Below are 23091 nucleotides of genomic sequence, written 5' to 3' on the forward strand. Positions count from 1 at the left end.
TTTTTTGGTAAATAATTTATATCTTTTATTGATGATGCATAAAAAATTGGACCGTATATAATTTATTTGAAACTGTGAAAAGAATTTCTCTAACAAGTAAAAGAGCTGTTCATGTAATAACCATGACTTCTTTTATATGCTATTTGAGAGCAAGCAAAGGAGCTTTTGTAACCAGTCTGAGGTTTTTATGGCTAAAGACAATTCCATATTTTCAAGGGTTAAAAAACGAAACAAAACAAAAAGGAAAAGAACTTTGTCAGCCTATAATTTTCATTATTTCATTTATGGTTTTACAGCAATCAAATAATTAAATTCTTTTTTTAATAGTAAAATAATTAACCTCTTTCATCATAAAGCATGTACGTACAAATGAAATAAAAAAATAAAAAAAAACTTCTGAAGATTTTTTATTATTTTATTTATTTTCATTATTTCATTTTCATTTATAATTTTACAACAATTTACTTCTTGCATTATAAAGCATGTCAAGAAAAATAGATAATAAACATTTTAAAGAATTTTTTATTTATCGATTTCTTGTAGTATGACGGTGGCAGTGCCTAGATATCGTAAAATTCTATATAATATAAACTTATAGGATATTATTAGTATTTGGGTTTATTTTAACAATATCCAATTCATAATATTAATAATAATTCTTTTGATAATATATATTATATTTATTAAATATTTATTACTGATATTGCTTAACATTATTTTCTTATATATAATACTTTAATTCATCTATCTAATATTTAATTTTGTAAATATAATTATTTTTATACTACTAAACATTAATTAAATATAATTTTATACTGATGATTTTGAATTTTATATTTTTATTTAAAATAAATTTTATAATTAAGCTTGGATAAATGGATTGTTAATGGTTATCCAAAAATTGAATGAATGGATTTAAGTTTAAATATTTAAACACGAAATCTTAACAAATCATATTTGAGTAAAAAAGTTTTAATACAAACATGAAATAATATGAAATCTTGCAAGATCTAGCATTGTCCTACACAAAAAAAACAATAAGCATCTTTAGCAACCAAGAGTGGCAAATGAATTAGGAGTTGAAAGCATAGTTACTCCCAACTCACGTTACATCTCAATCGAAAGTTCACCAAAGCATGTGCCACTTTGGTACATTTCCCAAGAAAGTGATGCAAATCAAATCCCACTTTCATCTTCTAAAGAATTTCGAGAGCTCTTAGTTTAAAATATTTCTAGAGAAATTGAAAGTAGTACAAACTAAATGTAGACACCTAGCTAAAAAGCCCAGAATAGATTCGAAGTCGGATTTTTGTATACTTACTGGCTATAAAGGATTTGTTTTTCAATGAATATGATCAAGTGGGATCCTTGTAAGAAAACATTTTAGTGTGGAAAGGTAAAGCTATCATCAAAGCCTTGTATAATCATTGAAAGTAGAAACTCACTTGTACCATCCAAAAAGGATCTATGTGATTTGGATTTTGATAAGTACACTAACACCTCAAACTCCATCTTTTTTACCTTTTCTAAGCGATAGGTAGGGTCTCAAAGCCTAATGCAATAAATAAATAAAGCTAATGGAAAAACCTCAATTGAATTGTGCTTCCCATTTCCCAAATCAATCTTTTATGTTTTTAGTCCACCACCACACTACATGTCAACTCACTAAACTATCATTTCCACATATTATTAGTCGCTTCAATGCCTGCCCAGTATGGAGCAATTTTGATGGCTAACAAGGCAGGAAATTAGGTGTCCTAAATTGGGAAATCTTTTCACCCTTATGAAGTCTTAATTTCAATTATTTAAAAGATGTAATCTGTTGCATAACACATGCAATATTCTAAAGTAGCGACAGCATGCAATAGACCTGCCTACAAAACTTTTGCCAGGTATTCATTATATAAAAATGAAAAATTGTCAAATTTCAGTTTCAAATTGGATGATGTCAGCCAATCTTAAATTGACAAACCTGGTAGTGGTAAGATGTGGAAACCTTTTTCTTTTTTACTTTCATAAATTAATAAAATAAAATTAATAAAATCACTTTGACCATGAAGTAGTGGTGGACAATTGAGATTCCCAATTCTGATAATACATACACACATATATATGTGTGTGTGTTAAACGAGGAAATTTACTGTTTATGGGAAAAAAGAGGGTCCATATATTACTGTTTGTGAAAACGATGAACCGTAAATGGTGGTTGAAGTAGGAATAGGAAGGACTCAGGAGGATGTGAAAGCACGCAATGTAGCTCAAAATCCATAAGCAGGCATAAAGGGTTATTTATGAAAGTTTGAAAAAGAGAAGTTACAGAATATATTATATATATATATATATACATATATATTTTGAGTATCCTCAACTTTTGAAATTAAAAATAAATGAATCTAATCATTTAAAATCTTTAAATTTAATAACTAATAAATTATCACATCAAATCTGAATGCTTTATTTAAAAAGTTGAAGACATGTTCGTTTATATTTCATACCTGTTGGGATTTTCGGAACAGATCAAATGTGGAAAGAAACCATTTAGTTAGTAATCGAAAAAGAAAAAAGAAAAAAAAGAAAAAGAAAAAGTGTGATTGGTCTCGCTCCCATTCTACTGCTTCTTTCAGCACTGTATACGAGGTGGTGTTTATAATGGACTGAACTTTGTATTTAAAGCTCACTGGTGCAGGTTTTGGTTTGACTGGCTTAAGGATTTAGCTGGCCAAAACTCTCAGTCCCAGTTAGTTGCATATTGGAGGTCCAGAGGGTTGGTTTTATTACTTTCCAAGTTGAGTTTTATTAGGTCTCCAGGGTACATCCAGAGGCACTGCATAATCTGCAAATTGTGAGCATATATATATATATATATATATATAAACCTTTTTCATTTTCTATTCTATTTGGCTGAAACTTGTAAACATACCTCAAAGGAGACTTCACACAACAACATGCTATATGGTCTCAAAACAACCATTTATTTTTTAACCTCAAAATTTATCAGCTTGTGGGAAAAAAAAAAAAAAAAAAAGGGTTATACATCGAAATTCAAATTTGGCGTCAAAATACGACTGTTATTTCTTACCAATAGATACCTTTTATTATTATTATTATTATTTATTTTTAAAGGAAAGGCAATAGAGACATTGGAAAATATTTCTTAAACATTTTGCTATGGTATTGAAAAAGCTACATCAGCAAGGTTTCTTGTTATTTATCATACCAACCAGTAATTACCCTGCAAAACCATACCTACAAGCATACTCAAAAACAAGCTGAAATCGGTATTGTGTTTGTGTTTCTGAGTATGAGAAAGAGAGGGTGTGAGTTCGAACAACACATAAAGGAGCATGTCATATTTTGTTTTGTTCCTTGGTCATCACTCATAACTAGTTTATTTTTGGTGTCGAAAGAACTCGCGGAGTACTTCTGGTTTTTGTAACACTTGGCAACAAAAGATTATGAGCAATAAAGTTTGGATAATAAAACTACTCAACTATTAAGAGCATAGACTTGTGCTTGTGCTTATGCTTGTTTCTCTGTCATGGTCAATATCAAGTACAGTATCATAAAGTCTGAATAATAAAAATTGTAAAGAAATTCATGGTATTAACGAGAACAGCTCACTGCTGATAACAGTACACTGCAATCAATTAATTACTAGAAAACAAGGATATCACAAGATTGGATACATTAATTAATTGTACGGGAAGGTGGGATATTGTGAGCTAATGATAGTAGCCTTCACACTTTTGTGATTGCTAGTTGGCAAGTTGATTTTCTCAACTTTCTGGAATACCAACTAATTAAATGAGTTCTTATAAATGACTTTTAAACGAATTATATGTTTAAAAAACTGATCTGGCACACTTGGCCATGAAAAAATAGATTCAGGCCTATCACTTGTCAAATTGATTGGTAACTGAAACAGAAATCTCCACCACAGGTTGATAGGGTATGTACGAACCTCCAGTTTCTTGAACAACAGTATTGAACCATATCTTATTGCCATGGGTTAGGTCAGTCCACAAGGATACCAAATCGAGGGGACCAAAATGAAATCAGCACCAGCAAATATCTAGAAAGAAGAATACAAGATATGTTAACCGTTTGGGTTATTTCTATCCAAAAAAAAAAAAAAAAAAAAAACCGTTTGGGTTATACTGCAGACGTAAGATGTAAGTTATTATGAAAATAAAAACAAAAATGGCATCAGTAGTAAAACAATTTCAATTTCTTGAGAGCCAACCTAGTGCAGGAGTGGCTCATCATGAGTCAAACAAAGTCGACCTCAAAATTATTATGAGAAAAATGCAACTGAGTTGCCAAGTTTACAAAATCATTTTGGATACAAGGTCCGAAGCTGAACGAGGGAGAACAACCTGCCATCATATAATCCTTTGTTACACAATGTCTTCATTGCTACACATAAATGATAATGAGGCATGGTGCAAATAAGAGACATCGCATGGGATTTCTAAAGTTATTAATAGTTTCAATTAATGTCCAAAGACAAGTCACAGATTGGAAATTATTCGAGAACTGTGGTATATTTGATGAAAATTGACTCAAATTTTTGAAAATGTAAGATAAAAGCTAACCTGTATATTGCTACATAGGTTGTGCCAAATGCCATGCTTGATTGGATGCATTCGTTTCTGATGAGTTAAGCAAGTAATTATACTAACTAAAGGGAGATCGGCTGTTCTCGGACCAAGCTTTTGTTGCAAGGCTTGCTTAGCTGCTCTTTTGCCTTCAACAACATTGCGGATGTTCACAATATCTGGAAGGGAATGCACAGTATATATTAGACACAACTGCATGGAAGTACCTATCAAAAGCTCCAATGAATATATTTGTCAGCCAACTTTAACTCGGACACATAGAAGAAGACGTGCTGTATGTCTCAATGTTTAGTCTTCAAACTCCGAAAGCAAACTGATTCACTTTCATCCTAGGTGAATAAACTTGCAAAAACTGCCAACTGTGCCAGGTTGGCTTACATGGTTGGGTCAGTTTCATAATAGTTTAAGCATTGTAAACAGTTGGAAATTAACAAAAATATTTGAAGGTTGAGTTGACCATTTATTATAATTCCAAAGTTGGTTGCATGCCATTAAATGTGTAAACTTGTTGAGTCTGCAGTATTCAAGTTTCTTAGTTGAGCTTTTGTTTAGTCTTTCGGATATATTAAATCCTTAATCCTGTTGTTATTAAAGAAGTCTAGATGTTTCTTTAATTAGTATAAATGTAATGCATTTTAGAAGTCTAGTGCTGCACACCAGAACTTTGAAAAGGCATAAGATCAATATAGTTTCTGCAGGTGCAGCAGCCTTGCAATCTAAATTATATTTTGTAAAATGTTCATTCCATATGAATGAAGCTTAATGCAATAGCTTACATTCAAATACTCTGTTTTTCCAAGTCTTCTTGCTCATTTTGCTTCTGTCTGCACCCAACAGGAATTTGGTAGGAAACCTAGTCTGACTACTCATGTCATAGGGAGGAGAGATTGAGAAAGCGTAATGAAATACATAGAAACTATCTTCTATTTATATGAATGAACCTAGCATCATATGGATTATATTTGGGTCAATTCCATTTTATAATTCCATTTTATATACCATGGAACTTCTTGAGATGAGGAGCAACTGCAGGATTTCCAGCAACTTCCTTTCAACAAGTGTGAAATTTATTGTGTTTATAAACATGAATAACACAGATCTTATCCCAAAACATCATGTCTTAAGCTTCTGATAATGGATATTGGCACCTCAATCATTTAACAATTTAAAAGTTGAACCAAAGAAGATAAATAGTGTGGCATTTGTTTTCTTAGACATGGATTATGCCCGAAAGAACATAACAAAATGATTCCAAGTCTTGAATTTTCTTTCTAAACCGATTAGGGTGTTCCTCATTCCACATTCATGGATTTTAACAGCAACACCTAAGTTTGCAGATAATTCGATTGCATAATAATCTAGCTAATCTACCTTTGCAAGACAGAATAGTAACACCAAAGAAACAGTAAAATAATTTAGCATCTAACTATAAAAAGTTCCAGGGACAGATGAAAGCACGTCGATATTAATTTTGTTTTGATATACTCAAAGCATAGATAAGGAAATTAAGTTAACTATAAGCCACTAGAACTCTAGCAATAATCCAACAAGCAAAGTAATATTATTTGAAAATTATAAACTGCAGAAAACATGGATGACAGTTATTAGGTTTAGCGAAATTTAAATGCTTAAACTTGTAGCCTTTTCTTGTATGCCATTGCTTTCCCAATTAAATGTGTCCCCAAATTCAAGGTCATGGATTGTGAAGACAACTCACACTTTACGAAGACCATAAAATACTGCATATAATGGTGCTTAAATAACCATGCAACAGGTGCAACTAGACCAATCATGGGAGTAGATAATATCCTGCCAGCAAAGCACCAAAAGAAACAATTAAATTCAAAATCCGTTATCAGGATGCCTAGTGAATACAAAGAGAATTCCTGATTTGATTTTAGCATATGTTCAGAACAACTTATAGGAATTTTTTTTTTATTTTTTTATTTATTTTTTAAATCATATACAATAATTCCCCTCCCCATCCCCACCCCGGTGTCTCAAATCAATTATAGGTGTGAATGGTTTAACAATTAAACCAATCTCACTTGACAGGAACAATTTATAGCATTAAATACAATTTGTAGCAGAAATTCAAGAGCAGCACGGCAAACAAAAATCAAATCTCTCACCATCATTCCCACAACCATGTATGCACTTTTCTAAAGGACTTTGCAAAAAGAAAAAGAACAGATCCAAGAAATTATGTAATGAAACTGTGCAGCACATAGCAGTGCAATTATACAGATGATCAATTTGCTAATGGGGCCAAACACTGTAACACTTCTGCTATGAAAGTGCCATATACACACACACACATATATATATATATATATATATACAAAGATGTCATCCTCAGAGACACAAAGCTGAAGCTGTTATATGAGGATGAAAGACATGAAGACCTCTCAAGCTTATTATGCAAAGGGCAAGGGCCTATACAATAACTCCTGAAAATGACAGGCCTTTTTTTGATATATATTGAATATCCCCCAATGTTCAAAAGTGTTCTGTTAATACTAATTAAGACTTAAAATCACCTTTACAAGTGGGACCATCTCGACAGCAATATGAACAATGTGCATGGGCAATACTCCTTTGCAACTCCTCGAAACACAGGAATGTGGTAATCCCTGGCATTATTTATTTATTTATTTTTATGTAATAAAAAATTCCACCATCTTGCTATCATAGAAAACAGACACAAAGTATTCACCAAAAAAAACAAAAAAAAAAAAAAAAAAAGACACAAAGTACATAATGTATGCATCCAATAGGACCTTGACTGCGGAGGCACAGATATTAACACAGTATTTTAGTCGTGTATTAATTGATATGTATTCATTGTCTATGAGTTAATTTAATTAAGCATCATGATCCATTGCACATATTATATAACAAAGCCATTTCAATAGAGAATTTACCCTTTTACAAGATCTGAATGACTAATCTAAAATTAAAGGGCTTTATGACATTGGAGCTGCTAGTAAATGAGAAAAACCAACCAAATCAAATCCACAATGCAGAATCATAAGGCTGATTTATCTGTTTCTTTTATTACTAAAATCAGGTGGACAAAAGATAGAAAAAAACTGTTCATGAAAAACAACTCCATGAAGCAAGTAATACAAATTAAATAGCCATTGAGACACAGGCAATTTAACATTAATTTAAAAAAAAAAAAAAAAAAACTACTCTAAAAATTAATTTTAAAATTCTACTCACCTGACATGGAAAGAAATAGTATCCACTGATTCACTGCAAAAATTACCAAAAGACGCGCCGATTGGGTGTATTCAGCCTTCTTCCAATTGTTTCACGCTTCCCAATAACGGAGAGCCAGTTAAAGACAAAACTACCCCTCTCTCTTATCTCTGTTCCTTTTTCCTCAATATTCCCTCTCTCTAACTTCTTCTTTGTCGTTTAATTAATTAATAACACTCTCCACCACACTCATCCTCTCTGACTCCTGTCGTTTTTTATCACCGTTCCCCACTCTCTACTCCACCTTGTGTTCTCCGCTTTTTTCATTCTCTGAACGTGAAAATGGCAAGGTCGTCCTCGGCCTCGTCAATGCAGTTCCAGGCGATCAAGCCAGAAGATTACTCTCACAGTCCGGTCCACTATGCGGTTGTGCTGGGCGACCACACCACCCTCTCCAGAATCGCTTCCACGCTGCCTCGACTGGCGGATCCTTCTCAAGTCCACACTGAGTCCGACTCGCTTGCCCAGGAACGTATCGCTGACCAGATCTCTGCTGTCCTTGACCGCCGTGATGTCCCCTACAGAGAGACCCCGCTCCACCTGGCTGTTCGATTGAATGACGCTGTGGCAGCCCGCAGTTTGGCCTCCGCCGGAGCTGACGTCTCGCTCCAGAATTCAGCCGGCTGGAATCCCTTGCAGGAGGCTCTTTGTCGCCGGAGCTCCGATATTGCTTTTATTCTCCTCCGCCTGCACCACCGCTCCGCTTGGGCCAAGTGGCGCCGCCGCTTGCCTAGGGTTATCTCCGTTCTTCGCAGAATGCGGGATTTTTACATGGAGATTTCCTTCCATTTCGAGAGCTCTGTCATTCCCTTCGTCGGTAAAATCGCTCCCTCTGACACGTACAAGATCTGGAAGCGCGATGGCAACCTACGTGCCGACACGTCATTGGCCGGCTTCGACGGCCTGAAAATCCAGCGCGCCGACCAGAGCTTCTTATTTCTCGGAGACGGAGATCAGAGCCACGATGTTCCTTCTGGTTCGCTGCTCGTTCTCAACCGCGACAACCGCAAAATCTTCGACGCATTCGAGAACGTCGGAGCACCGATGAGCGAGTCCGACATTGCCGGATTCTGCTCTCAGACGAGCGTATATAGACCAGGTATGGACGTGACCAAGGCAGAGCTCGTTGGAAGGACGAATTGGAGACGACAGGAAAAGACCGAAAGCGTCGGCGAATGGAAGGCCAGAGTCTACGAAATCCACAATGTGGTGTTCAGCTTCAGGTCAAGGAAAGTTACAGCTAGCGAAGCTGACGTGGCAGGGAGCGAGCAAGTTCTCCCTCTGGAACTGGACGAAGACGATGATGGTTTCCTAGTGGCGGAGAATCCGAATTTTGGAATTCCCGACAAGCGGAGGCACAGTAGCTTCGTGAGAGAAGAGAGGCACAGCAGCTTCGTGAGAGAAGACAGGGAATTCGTAACGCTAGGGAGGAAGAGCGTGGATTTACCATCTGTAGTGGCTCCTCCGCCACATAGGAGAGCTATGGCGGCGTCTGTGTCCGTGGTTCCGCCGCAGACGAAGGAGAAGGAGTACGTGAGGAGCTTGAGGCCGTCGGTTTGGTTGACGGAGCAGTTTCCTCTGAAGACGGAGGAGCTCTTGCCGTTGTTGGACATCTTGGCCAACAAGGTGAAGGCAGTGAGGAGGATGAGGGAACTGCTGACCACGAAGTTCCCGCCGGGGACATTTCCGGTTAAGGTAAGGGGCAATTTTGGTATATTCTTGTTTTTTTCTTTGTTTAAAAAAAAAAAAAAGCGGGGTCCACTGGGAAGTATGTTTTGAGGGGTGGGGTCTTTGGGTAATTCCGGTTTGAGTTCTTTGCTCTGCTTTGCTTTGCTTTTATCGGTGCTTTTGATGCGCTTAACAACGGCCTTACTTAGCCCTTTCTGTGGAAAAGCACACTGATTCGCTGAGAAGCTTTTGTGGGGACACCGGGACACCTTACTGGTATGGTGGCTGATTTTACGAGAATGACCCGAATTTTGTAAATCCTACGGTGATTAGAGCGCGCTACCCTAGATTATCCGAGGATGGATCGCTTACCCTAACAAACATACCCCAGGAATTGTGGGTCCCCACGTTTTATGATTTTATTTCCCTTCTGATCCCTCTCATCCTGACCAGTGTCCCCACCTCCGCTAATAGCCTTCCCGACCAAACCCCAAACAAAAATAAATATAAATAAAGTTAATTAGTTTGACCTTGATTATTGCGACGACACTCGGACCCACCACAGAGTTGACTCGTCAAGTCCCTTGGATTGTTCTGTATGAATAGGTTGTGGGACTGGACCTGGGTCCAAATGGGACCCACTGTTCCAACTGTTAACTTTCATGTTCCAAAACCTTCAAATCACCACCAAACAATTGATAGAAATTGTATTCAAACTTTTTTATGAATATATTTTTTAAGGGACCAAATTATGAAAAATGATTTGATTAATCAACTGTTTGTTATTTTTGTTTTGTTTTTTGGTTGGGGGCAGATTGCAATACCGGTGGTCCCAACGGTGAGAGTGGTAATAACATTCACAAAGTTTGTTGAACTTCAACCAACCGAACAATTCTACACTCCATTTTCAAGTCCTAGACACTTGTTTCATGGTGGAGGAGGAGGAAGAAGCCAATCGGAGGAGGTTGGCAAGTCACAGAGCAATTACTCATCTCTACCTCCGTCTTCTTCTTCTTCGTCATCATCGTCAACCACGACATGGCTGAGGCGAAACGGCAGCCAATCAGGATCTACCAGCAAGCAGCAAAGGTGTGCTGCAATGGCACAGGAATCTGACCCTTTTGCAATTCCTAGTGGATACACATGGACAAGTATAGATGACAAGTCTCGCAAAATGAAGAAATCCAAGTCCACAAGGAAATCCAAATAGAGAGAAAAAATAAAAAGGCAAAAAAAAAAAAAAAAAAAAAATGAAAACTGAATTTGCTTGTGTTGTGGGACTTTGCATACAGAGAGAGTGTAGATATAGCATCTAATTTTTCATTGTAGCGGTTGAAATCTGATCTTGAAAAGAAAGATCTCGGGCAACATTTGCAGCTCCAAAAGGTGTATTAATATTTATAGAATTGGTTCCCTCACAATTTTGTTTTCTTTACCCCCAAGTTTTCTTTTTTTTTTCTCCCCCTGCAAGCATATTCTTTTCCCGCTACTTCTTGTATTGGCATTTTGTCTGGGCTAATCAGATTGGCATCTCGAGAATTAATACTATGGAGTTTGATATTAGTGACCATATTAACCAAGGAGCTGCCGCAAGTGAGACAGATTAAGTTACTGGTTTTCTTAAGTGCAAATTTAGACAAAGCAATGTATGGTATTTTACTATTTTCCCCAAATTTATGGACCTCTAACTAGGAAGCAGATACTTGTTCAGCTTCCTTGATAATAAGTTACTGTTTGATTAGGATAGGAACTAAAAGATATCAAAAATTGTCAGAAAATATATTTGCTTCACCAGAGGGAAACCCGTGAATTGGCAATTTGAACCTTCAAGAAAGTGTAAAATGTACGAAAGATATGCAGTAGACCATTTCTGAAAACCGACAAGCCCAGAAAGCTAATATATGCAGATCATTTCTTTCTCCTCTTTTCTCTTTTCTTTAATAATATATATATATATATATATATATATATATATGTTTCTTTTGGGGGGAAAAATGACATCAACTTGACCATTAAATAGTGATGGACAATCAAGATTGGCAAGGCATTGTTATGTAAAGGCCTAAAGGGTGGTGAAAGATTGAGGAACAGAAGTTGCAGTATATTTCTACTTGGTTTCAAGCCCCACAGAGTTGCTGCATATTCTGCACATTTTTATATCCTTTCGTTTCTTCTTTGGCTGAAACTTGCAACAAATTTAGAGGAGATTACACAATCACACGCTATCTGGCCTCACAGAAATCATTTTTTCACCTCAGAAAATTATAACATACGTGTAATAATCAACCAATTATTACTCAGCACAAAGTAATCGTTGAAATCTTAACCTACTATTATGTATTATATACAACCCAAATGAACCATTTTGAGCTCTACAACTACCTTTCACCTTGCATTATTTTGATTGGCAGAATTGTATGCAACAAATAAAGCTTTTTGAACGAGAAAAATTCACCAAGATATGCCACTAAGTGTACAAAACCTCAGAATGAGACTGAAATCCACCTCATTCTCCCTGACTGATTGCTTGTTTTCGCTCTCACTTCCGTGCTGCATGATAAAGCTCCATATAGTCAAGAGCAGGCCGATTCCAAGACCAGTCTTGCTCCATGACTCTCTTGCATAATGAGTTAAACCAATCACGACCATCATACCAAGCACTGATTGCCCTGTAAAACCGTTGATATTGTTTAACATTTGTTCCAAAAACTTAAAGCTGATAGGAAGTGAACCAAATTATGTATATCTGATATATTTTTCATAACTGTCCCAGAATAATAATAATAATAATAATAAATTAAAAAGAAAAATCAAATTTTCACTGATACACGGATACTCCTTAAAATCACGCTGAAACCAATAATGCTTTTGTGTGTAAGAAAGAATAATTCGAACAACATATTAAGCAGTGTACCATATAATTTTTTGTTCCAAGGTTACTTATTATGACCAGTTTATTTTGGTGTCTACTCAACGAGTACTCCTGGTTTTTGTAACACTTGAGCAGCAAAAGAACATGAGCAAAAGTTTGGTACAACAACTACCTACCTATTGAGAGCATAATCAATACCAGCAGCATCAGCTCCATCGAAACTAAATCCATTTGGCTCAAGACCTTCTGCTTGTGCTCTCTCTTTATCATGGTCAACATCAAATACAGTATCATAAAGTCCTATAAAACAATTAACCCAAAAATGATGAATGATTAAATATCATAAAAAATTAATGGATATTAACAAGAGAAGCTCACTGCTGATAACACTACTTTGCCATCACTTAACTAATAGAAAGCAAGGATATTGCAAAATTAGATTCATTCATTGCATGGGAAGTTGGGATTATATTCACTGTTAGCTAATCTCTTGTAAGTTCATTTGATCGTCATATCATCCAAGAATTATGGAAGCCTTCATAATATCGCAATTGCTATACTTTCTTGACTACCTTGAATATCAACTAATTAAATGAGCTCTCACAAATAATTGACAAATAAATTCTATGTAAAAATAAAACTGATCTGGCACATTTGGCTATGAAAAGAACAAGTAGATATTCAGGGACTAGTGAGGCCTCTGTCATTTGAACATTTATGTTCCGTATGCAAGTATTTTAACTACCAAAGAGATACAGAAGAGTCATTTATCATTTGCAAAATGATTAGTAAATAAAACATGATTCTCCACCAAAGATTGATAGGTTATGTACACACCTCCAGTTTTTCGAACAACAGGTATGGAACCATATCTCATTGCTGTGAGTTGTGTCAGTCCACATGGCTCAAAAATTGAGGGGACCAAAATAAAATCAGCACCAGCATATATCTAGAAAAAATATAGACCAATTAACCATTTGGATCATATTGCAGATGCAAGATTAGAGTGAGCCATTTTAAACAATTGGCATTAGTAGTAAAACAACAAACCAAGTGTGATAGCGGCTCATCATAAGTCAAACAAAGTCGAGCTCGATCATTATGAGAAGAATGCAACTGATTTGCCAAGTTTACAAAATCATTTTGGATACGAGGATCTGGAGCTGAACCAAGGAGTACGACCTGCCATCATATAATCCTTTGTTATACAGTTTCGTTTTTTAATGCACAGAAATGACGAGGGGGCACAGTGCAAATAAGAGATATCCCATAGGATTCAAAAAGCATTCATTTCTTTTACCAGTTTTTTCAATTAATGTCCACTAGATTACAGACCAGCCACAGAATGGAAATTCATGGAGAACTGTGGTATATATGAAGAAAATTGACTCACATGATTGAAAATGTAAGATAAAAAGCTAACCTGTCCATTGCGTTCTAGGGTGCGCCAGATGGCATGCTTGATGAGATGTATTCCTTTCTGATGAGTTAAGCGAGTAATAATACCTACTAAAGGGAGATCAGCTGTTTTAAGTCCAAGCCTTTGTTGCAAGGCTTGTTTAGCCACTCGTTTGCCTTCAACAACATTGTCAGATGTGTACGATATCTGGAAGGGAATGCAAAACATGTATCAGAGTCAATTGCATGGAAGTAGAGACCAAAAGTTCCAATGAAAATATTGTGAGCCAACTTTAATTCAGACGCATAGAACAAGACATGCAGTTGGTCTTAACATTTAGGCTTCAGACTTCAAAACCAAACTTGCTGCATTTTCATTTTAGGTGAATAAAATTGCTAAATTAGTTAACCATATTAGCTAGACATACATGGTTGGATCATTTTAAGAATAGCATAAGCTTTTAAAACGATAACTTACAAAAATATTTGAAGGCTGAATTAACCATTTATTATAATTCCAAAGTTTGTTGCATCGCATTTAAACATGCATACAGCAGTAATCAGTAACCCACACAACACATTTTACTTGACTGGTGACCCAGAATTAAGGAATTTGGTTGCAAACGTAGTTTGACAACTTATCTCAATAATCTTAATAGAGAGGAACAATTGACTAACAGTAATGAAATATAGAGAGAAAATAAACTACTTACAGGAATGAACCTATCGTTATAGGGGTCCCATATATCTGGGTCAATTCCATTTAGTATACCATGGAACTTGTAGAGATTTGGAGCAATTGCAGGATTTCCAGCAACCTCCTTTGAATAAGTATGAGATACCTGAGTATATATAAACATGAATAACTCAGATGTTATCTCAAAATACCACATCTTAAGCTTGTGATCATGGATATTGGCAGCTTCTTCATTTGAGCAGTTTTAACAATTGAACAGCTACAAAATGTAATTTCATAAGAACTAGAAGATAAACAATGTTTTCTTAGACATGGATTATGACCTAAAGACCATAATGAAATGGTTCCAATTTTTGAATTGACTTCCTAAAACGATCAGAATATTCCCTATTCCTCATTCATGCATCCTAGTTAGCAGATGATGCAATCACATAATAATCTAGCCAAACATTGTCTGACATCAGCCATTCTATCTGAAAGAACAAAAACACAAATGAAACAGTGAATAAATTAACAGCTCTATCAGCTTAAGCTTTTGGTATTGATGGAGACTTAATTGCACTAATCAAACAAGCAAAGTGATACTATATGAAATTGTAAACTGCAGAAGAAACTTTTTTTTTTTTTTTTTTTTTTTTCTGATTGTCCAACTGCAGCAGAAACTGATGACAGTTATTAGGTAACTGAATTTTAAATACTCACAGTTGTAGCCCTGTCTGAGTATGTCATAGCTTTCCCAATTAATTGTGCCCCAAACTCAAGGTTATGGATTGTAAACACAACTCGCGCCTTACTAAGGCCATAATGCATATAATGGTCCTTAAATAGCCATGCAACAGGTGCACTAGACCAATCATGGCAATGGATAATATCCTGCCATTACGAAACACCAATTAAAGTGTACATCTACTTAAAGAACAATTAAATCATAATCTGATAAACTGGATGTTTAGTAAATGTGTTACCATGGGAAATACCCAAATTTTGATTTTAGCATTTATCCAATTAAATAAATCAGAACAAGTCAGAGAAGAAACAAGAAGTAAACAACTTACAGGATGAAATCCACTTTGTAGCAGAAATTCAAGAGCAGCATGGCCAAAAAAACCAAATCTTTCCCCATCATTCCCACAACCATATATGCAACCTTTCCCAAAGAATCTGCAAAGAAAAAGAGTAAATCCAAGAAATTGCAAAATGAAAATGAGCTGCACATGGCAATACAGTACAATCAACTTTGATACTGCCAGAGCCAGAACAAAAGAATGAAATACATATCACCCATGGAAAAAAAGAAAATTGAGAAAAACAAAAAAATAAATATAACAATATTAAGGGTTCAATGAAAGAAAAAAATTACCCATTTTGGGGCTCCAAAAAGTAGACAGGAAGGCCCTCCACTTTCCCAAACCAAACTTTTATTTCAGTACCACCCCAGGAATAGCTTCTGTTATACTGAAAGTCTTTCACCTAAAATCACAACATATATAGAGTAATTTTAGAATTCACAGTGAATGAGATTTACATTTATTTTTTATATTATATTAAAAATCTACTAATAGAGATGGAGGAATAAATGTATATATATATATATATATATATCGAAACACAAATTTTAAGACATTCGAATTAGAATGGACCTCCTAGAAAGAGATGATTAACTACAACAAGATATTAAATTGAATAGTCCTTTTACTAACAATATGGTCAAAAAGTTCAAAGATTAAACCATGAGATAAAGGGAGATAAATGGGAGGATTAAGGAAAAATATATGTATGAAAGTAACAGCAATGAGGCTTACATGGCTAAAGTTCAAACAGTCATACTTTGGAAGAACGATGTCCACATGGTGGTTCAATTCCTGGACTGCTCGCGATAGGCTAGTAACCACATCACCAAGGCCTCCAACCTGGAACATATTACTATACATGATCCAACCCAAAAAAGAAATAAAAGAAAAAAGACAGCTTACGTGCTCAGGTTGTTATGTCATAAGTCTCTATTATAATTAATAATGTAACATAAACATAGGATGATATCCTCAAAAACAAAAAGCTATTATATCAGGATGAAAGACATGTAGGCATCTCATGCTCGTTCAAAGGACCTCTATAACTCCCCAAAACAATAGCCCTGGTTTGATGTGCTGATACCTCTATTGACAGATCAATATCCTAATGGTTGAAAAGTCCTCTGTTAATATTAATTAACACCTTAACTCACCTTTGCAATAGGGGCCATTTCAACAGCTATATGAACAATGTGCATTGGTGGCTCCTTTGCAATTCCTCCAAACACAGGAATGTGGTAATCCATGCCATTTTTGTTGTCAAAAATTCCACCATCTTCCCTCTCAGAGAAGACAAAATCCATCACGTATGCATCCAATGGGACCTTGACTACAGAGACACAAATATTAACGCTTGAGTCTGATGCATCAATTTTTTTTCATTGTCTATAGACAGAACTTGTTTTCAGCTCTTTCTGCAAGTTAACTGATTTAGCATCTTGATGCACACAATGAAAAATGCGGGCAGAACCATGAATGAGCATTAAAACATATTAATAACACAGTAATCATAATACATATTACCCTCCATGATATCTGAATGGCTATGTCTAAAAATGGCTTATGACATTGGCACTGCTCATAATGTCCATGTTGGAAAACAACCAAATCCACAGTGTAGATACAAAGTCCAATCATCCGTTAAATACTAAAATCAGGTCGAAAAAAAATTCATGATACAGAAAACTTGTTCATATTGTCAAGGACTTGACATTATGCACAAACATCCAATCCCATGCTAATAAGAAAAACGAGCAATTGCTAGTCAGCTTTCATTTTATTCAATAAATGATAGGGACTGAGGCTCTGAAGGCTTTCTAACTTGCTTAAATTAGGGAATGGCTCTGAATCTCATCATGTATGAAAAGAACTCCAAGAAGTAATGCAGATATTACAACCTGTAAATAGATACTAAATAGCCAGCCATGACTCAAGCACTTCGGCCTTACTCCCTAATCTCACAAACATTTTCAGAAATAAATAGTTGAAGAGTGGCAATGATTAGAACCAAGCAATCCATGAAGTAGAACTATCTCTGGTGTTGTATGATATGCCTTATTGGATAGGTTCTAATGCTTTATGTAAGTTCGTAGTCTAGGCTATATTACTCCACCTTTAAATTTGAAATGGGGAAAATTGCATTTCGGAAACATGTAGAAAACCTTAATTTCTAAAATTAATTACAATTTTAAACAAGGGTTTGGCTTCAATTTGGTAAAGAAAAACACCAAAAATGAGTTTGGAATCAAATTGTTAGAAATCAAAGGTAAGATTAAATGCATTGATGGTTTGAGAGAGAGAGAGAGAGAGAGAGAGAGAGAATAAAAGTAAAGACAAAACTTTGTAAACCTTACTATTCTACTAGGAATTTATGAATTCAGACTGACCAGTGGTTTTGACATGAGAACCATTATCTGCAGGTGACATTTTCTGTGGTGGCAATGGACCCTTACGATGGGTCCAACGGTTGAAAGAACATCTGAACCAAACTTCAGGTTTTCCATTCAAAACTGTGCTGGCAGGGTTATAGAAAATTGTCACTGTACTTCCAGCTTGAACATCAAGAGGGTTGGTGTAGACTATATGCTTTTGAGACAGCAAAAACCTTTTCAAAGTTCTTTCTTTTGTTTCAGCTTTCATACGTGCTGTCTTTTCAGCCTGCAACAGAGATGAGCAAAGGAAATGGGAACTGGTGCTAGTATATATGTGCATATATATATATATATATATATATATATATCAATCTCAGAAGGAAGATATCTCAACCACCCATGAGCAGAATTGCAAGGATACTCTAAAAATCCAAAATTTACATAAAAATCACAAGCCCAGAAAGGACCCAACAGGCACAACCAAAACAGCTGAGCCCTCTTCTCTCTCTCTCTCTCTCTATATATATATATATATATATAACTGTGGAAACTCTGCCAGAGGACTTTGCAAAAAAATTAGAAGAGGACAGCTAAGAATGCTTTTACAGTTTTCCTGAAATCAAGAAGAATAAATTTGAATTTTCACTACTTCACGCCTTGCGAACTATCAGTCTAGTTGCTCTAGATATAATTTAGTGTAAACTTACCTTGGCACGTATGGCATCCTCCCTTAATTTCCTCTCCTCCTGGAGCTTTCTATATATCCGATGTTCCTCTTCAACCCAATACAGTTCCTCAGGAATGCTTTTTGGGACTATAGCATGGAAATCTTGCTTGTAGTTGTTATCATACACAATAGCATTCTGAGGCGGTCCATCAGCAAAAACCCAGTCCACAACAAGTGCTTGATCAGGTATAACAACTGCCAAACACAGAGTTGACCATAAAAGGTTTGTCTTACAAAATGTAAATACTGGTGACAAAAAAATTATACTTTAACCCTTCAAATATAATAAACAATTACAGCCACTGTTCAAGATTTTTCTGCATGTCAAAGCGACCCTCTAGTTCCTTGTAGATCTCCTAAATAAATTAGTAAGAACACATTATACAAATCAACATAAGATGGCTGTGGCCTTTTCCTACAAGAATATCCATTTTCACTTTGCCTATTCCTTAAGGATTGTTAAGTTAGGGTTCAAACACAAGATCTGTTAGATAAGAATACCATGTCAGTTACCATTTTATCCTAAAAGCTTAAACGTTTAAGAAGCAGATCCAACTATGAATATTAAGCAATACAATGACTAGTAAAATAAAATCCATATATGCATATAAGAATACCATTACAAAACTGATTATGATTTTCAACTCCAGCTTCACACATAAATGCATAGCGCTTGAAAAAAAAACATCAATATCATGTAATTAATATTTGTTCAGGCTCATCACATTCAAAAAGGGCCAAAAAAAAAAAAAAAAAGTATTATCACATATGAAACCAGAAACAAGATAGATGTTTGCACATACCATCAGCATACCACCAGTCACCATCCTTTTTCTCAGAGCTAACGAGCTTCTCAACAATAGTCAGTCCATCCTTCCAATTATTATGCCCTCCATGGATCCAAATTTCCTTGGCATGAGCAAGAGGACCTGAACTTCTGTTATAATAAAACTGCACCAAGTCCTTGCCTTTAAACTCAGCAGGCACTATGTACCAAACATTCTCAACAGACCTTGCAGCCTTTTTTATCAACTGTTGCAATATTTCTCGTTGCCTTTCAGCCTCTACCCTTGCCTGTGCTCTATCAGCTTCACTAGCTGCCTTCTCAGCTTCTATCCGTCTCTGCTCTTCTGCTTGTTTTTCCCTCTCTGCTTGCTCCTTAGCTAGTTTTTCTAGTTCCTTACGCTTCTCCTCGAGCAAGTAATCTTCAAATGCAAACACATCCATACCACCTTCCACAGAAATGCAGAAATCTTTCTTATCATTATTGTCATAAACACTTTGCCCATTGAAGAAAACAAAGTCTATCTTATATGCTTCCTTAGGAACATGAATTTGGCATGACCACCAATCCCCACTAAGATGTGTTTTTTTCAACCTCACAGTAAAAGATTTCCATTTCCAGTCATTGAAAGCTCCCATGATCAGAATATCAGGCTCATTATTCAGAGTGGAGAGACTCCTATTAAGGAACACTTCTATATCTTGATCAGGTCGCACAACCTGAGGAAAAACAAAGAGCTTGTTCCCACTTGCTAAGTTTTCCTCAGCAAGCCTGGCAATTTGCTCTTTGCGCAAATTTGCTTCCTCCTCTAACTTGAGTTGTACAGGATCTTCGCCTGTTAGTTTCTTATCAATCTCAATGGTTTTATCAGTCACAATTTCAATGTTCACATTACTCAAATGCCTCCCTTCTGAACTTATTCCATGGGCCACATTCTCATTATCAATTTCAGAAGCTGTCTTTTTATGTAAGCCTGTCTCATCCTCACCGACCCTACCCATACTTCCATTTTCTACATCTCGAGTACTTTCAGCAACAGATGAAACTATGCTTGCTGATGGTGGTTCCTCAACTTCATGACCAATGTCATCAACTCTTTCTGTTTCAATTTTCTTCTCAAGAGAAGGTTCAACTATCCACTGTTCTTGAGAATCAACTTTACTTTCGAGAATTTTCTTGTTGGGCCCAGCAAGTTGACTGGATGCTGGAGATTTTTTATCCCCATCATTTCTTTGTTCTCTCTTATAAGTGCTCGTTCCTACTGGTTTTTTGGGCACAAAACCTTTTGAAGCAGGGCCATTTGGCCTTGCTCCGGACATTTTTCTCTGTTTTCTTCTGGAAAAATCTAAAAATTTACAGTGACAGGTTTTAGTAACACTTAAAATATGCAATTAAAATAGGGGGAAAAAAAAAAAAAAAGTCCTGTAATTGACTTAGAACCAGAATAGAACCTGATGTACTAGCGGCGATTCGAAATGAAACACCTCTTGGTTGGTGTACTTTGGACCATGGAGAAGACTGAAAATTAAATGCATAGTTAACAGAGATTAGATTGAACAAAGCATAATAATACAAGTCGCGGTTCAAGGATTGTATTCAGAATACGTCAAAAAAACAAATTAATTTTATTACTCAAATAAGAAAAAACACTACTTGACCCTTGTTACACAATTAAATCAATCAAATAGTAAATGGCAACTAAGAAAAAGGAAAAAAAATAATAACAATAAAAAAAAATCTTTCAATGGTTCCCAGAACAATCTCAACAAATAGTCCATTAAGGAGAACCTGAAAACAAAATTGATGAATCCAACTTCCCAAACTCATATTACATGAACAAAGCATCAATCCATTTACAAAATCCAATCTTCAAGATCAAACAAAACCCAACAAGTTACAATACAAAACAATCCAAAATAAACAGCGGAGAGGCAGTAGATGAAGAAAGAAACGGTTAAAAGCATACTAACTAAACATATCACACTTTGTGGATAAACAAAAAAGGAAATTACTTGAAAGAAATGACAAGTTTTTACATGTGGAAAGGGCATAAGAAAAGATTTGAGCTTCAAATTGTCTTTCTCTTGAAAAACTAGACTAAAGTTGAGTGGCTTCTGCCCTTGCAAAGCTACTTCCATGGCGGTTCTCAAAAAGAATGTTTTTTCTCCAAATGTTTACTACTCTTTCTCTTCCCCTACCAAATCTGATTTAACCAGCAGAACATCCTCTGATTGATCCAGCAACCCACATCTCTCTCTCTGAAACTGTGCAACTAATTATTTAAAATAATAATAATAATAATAATGAAAATGTTATTATAATATTAATACCATACCATATGCTTTGCTGACAACAGCACAAAAAATCCTAGAATCTCAGCCAGGTGGCTTCAGTTACGGTGTAATTATAATGTACCAAATTACTTTGTATGTGAGATTTTGTGGCCGTTGACGTTTTGTCAAGGATCCAGATTGGTTTTGAGATATGGTTGAGTGTGACTTTTGGATGTTGTGGGACAGCATGTTGAGATAATCTTTTAAAAATTTTGAATATTTTGATACAGGTAAGCTTTTTTTTGAGAGGCTGATAGTGCGAGATTAGGCTACGCCAGGGAACAACTGGAAATTGACACATCAAATGCTAACAATCCACTTGAAGACAAACTTGGTAACCGATTAAAAGGCAGCTGTTTCTCAATTATCAAAAGGGATTAGACTCGACTCATTTTTCTTTGTCTCTTCTTTGTTTAATATAAAGTAAAATTTTACTTTTTATTCTTTGATTAATTTTAATTATTAAAATAATCACTTTTAACGGACCAAAAATGTATACAAAATTTAAATAAATATATAGGTTTAAAACAACGGATAAAGATAAAACAAAGGATTAAAGGATTTTCGCATCGCATCAACAAGTAACATAAGGGTGTGTTGTGCTCAAATTTATAGCATACATACGTAGGAGAGTGATATCATCAGGATCAATATTTTATATCCGATTCATAAACGTGATTTTATTTTGGCTTTTAGATTAAAACTAAGGATTCAGATTACACCTTCAATTTCTCTACCAAAAATGCTCTCTCACGTGTGTATATGTATATATATATTTTAAATTAAAAACTCCATGTAACCAAAACAATTAAATGCAATGTTTTAAAACTAATAACCTATCTTATAAAAGGACACAATTCTAAAAGTTTTAAAAATCCAATTTGATCAACCAATACAAGTTTAAGTCGATTACCCATTGTAATCCAAATATATGTATAGTAGATTGGATTGAACTGAATATTTAATTTGGTTGAATTGGATTAAACCAAATGTGTAAATTTTGATTATACTAAAAATATGTATTTTTGAATTCAAATTTTTCTTAAAAAAAAAAAGCTTTGGTATTTTACTTAATACTTATCGATTTTTTGTTTTTTTTATGTTATCTTCTACACTTCTACTTAATGCTGATGGTGTTATTAAACAATTAATTTTTACATAATCCCACAGTTTTTATAGATACTTACTACTTCAATATGAATGGCAACATGTGCTGATTTCAACCTTAGCTTCATATAATTTGTCATAGTGTGGACCCGACGAAGGAGGAGTTGGTAAGTTTTTTGC

The 23091-nt window shown here is 35.2% G+C and overlaps 3 protein-coding genes across 7 annotated transcripts; 1 reads left to right on the forward strand and 2 right to left on the reverse strand.

The window, feature by feature from the left end:
- Window positions 1-3662: 3662 nt before the first annotated feature.
- Window positions 3663-7978, reverse strand: LOC112490744 (starch synthase 3, chloroplastic/amyloplastic). 2 transcript variants are annotated; one of them, XR_007238977.2, is made up of 4 exons: window positions 7845-7978; window positions 6337-6428; window positions 4596-4777; window positions 3663-4072 (listed from the first exon to the last, which is right to left on the reverse strand). XR_007238977.2 is itself a non-coding variant. In XM_048467732.2 (4 exons), exons 2-4 carry the CDS (start codon window positions 6410-6412, stop codon window positions 4326-4328), a joined length of 309 nt encoding a protein of 102 aa, XP_048323689.2. In that variant the 5' UTR covers window positions 6413-6428; window positions 7845-7978; the 3' UTR covers window positions 4163-4325. The 2 variants fall into 2 exon arrangements, 1 of the variants encoding a protein (XP_048323689.2); XM_048467732.2 differs by lacking the exon at window positions 3663-4072 and adding an exon at window positions 4163-4376.
- Window positions 7979-8017: 39 nt separating this feature from the next.
- Window positions 8018-10808, forward strand: LOC107419665 (uncharacterized). Its single transcript, XM_016028442.4, has 2 exons — window positions 8018-9578; window positions 10366-10808. The coding sequence occupies exons 1-2, from the start codon at window positions 8166-8168 to the stop codon at window positions 10759-10761; spliced, it is 1809 nt and encodes a 602-aa protein (XP_015883928.3). The 5' UTR covers window positions 8018-8165; the 3' UTR covers window positions 10762-10808.
- A 970-nt stretch (window positions 10809-11778) lies between these two features.
- Window positions 11779-21735, reverse strand: LOC107420649 (starch synthase 3, chloroplastic/amyloplastic). 4 transcript variants are annotated; one of them, XM_025071800.3, is made up of 16 exons: window positions 21508-21735; window positions 20923-20989; window positions 19491-20816; window positions 18668-18882; window positions 17976-18246; window positions 16743-16918; window positions 16321-16428; window positions 15879-15988; window positions 15574-15679; window positions 15221-15391; window positions 14535-14663; window positions 13847-14029; window positions 13474-13605; window positions 13261-13372; window positions 12600-12723; window positions 11779-12220 (listed from the first exon to the last, which is right to left on the reverse strand). In XM_025071800.3, exons 1-16 carry the CDS (start codon window positions 21607-21609, stop codon window positions 12091-12093), a joined length of 3462 nt encoding a protein of 1153 aa, XP_024927568.3. In that variant the 5' UTR covers window positions 21610-21735; the 3' UTR covers window positions 11779-12090. The 4 variants fall into 4 exon arrangements, with proteins under 4 accessions (XP_024927568.3, XP_024927563.3, XP_048329527.2 ...); XM_025071795.3 differs by having other exon boundaries at window positions 21484-21735; XM_048473570.2 differs by lacking the exon at window positions 21508-21735 and adding an exon at window positions 21260-21379.
- Between the last annotated feature and the right edge of the window lie 1356 nt (window positions 21736-23091).

Source organism: Ziziphus jujuba, chromosome 1 (genome assembly GCF_031755915.1).
Source record: "Ziziphus jujuba cultivar Dongzao chromosome 1, ASM3175591v1".
NCBI classification, from domain to species: Eukaryota; Viridiplantae; Streptophyta; class Magnoliopsida; order Rosales; family Rhamnaceae; genus Ziziphus; species Ziziphus jujuba.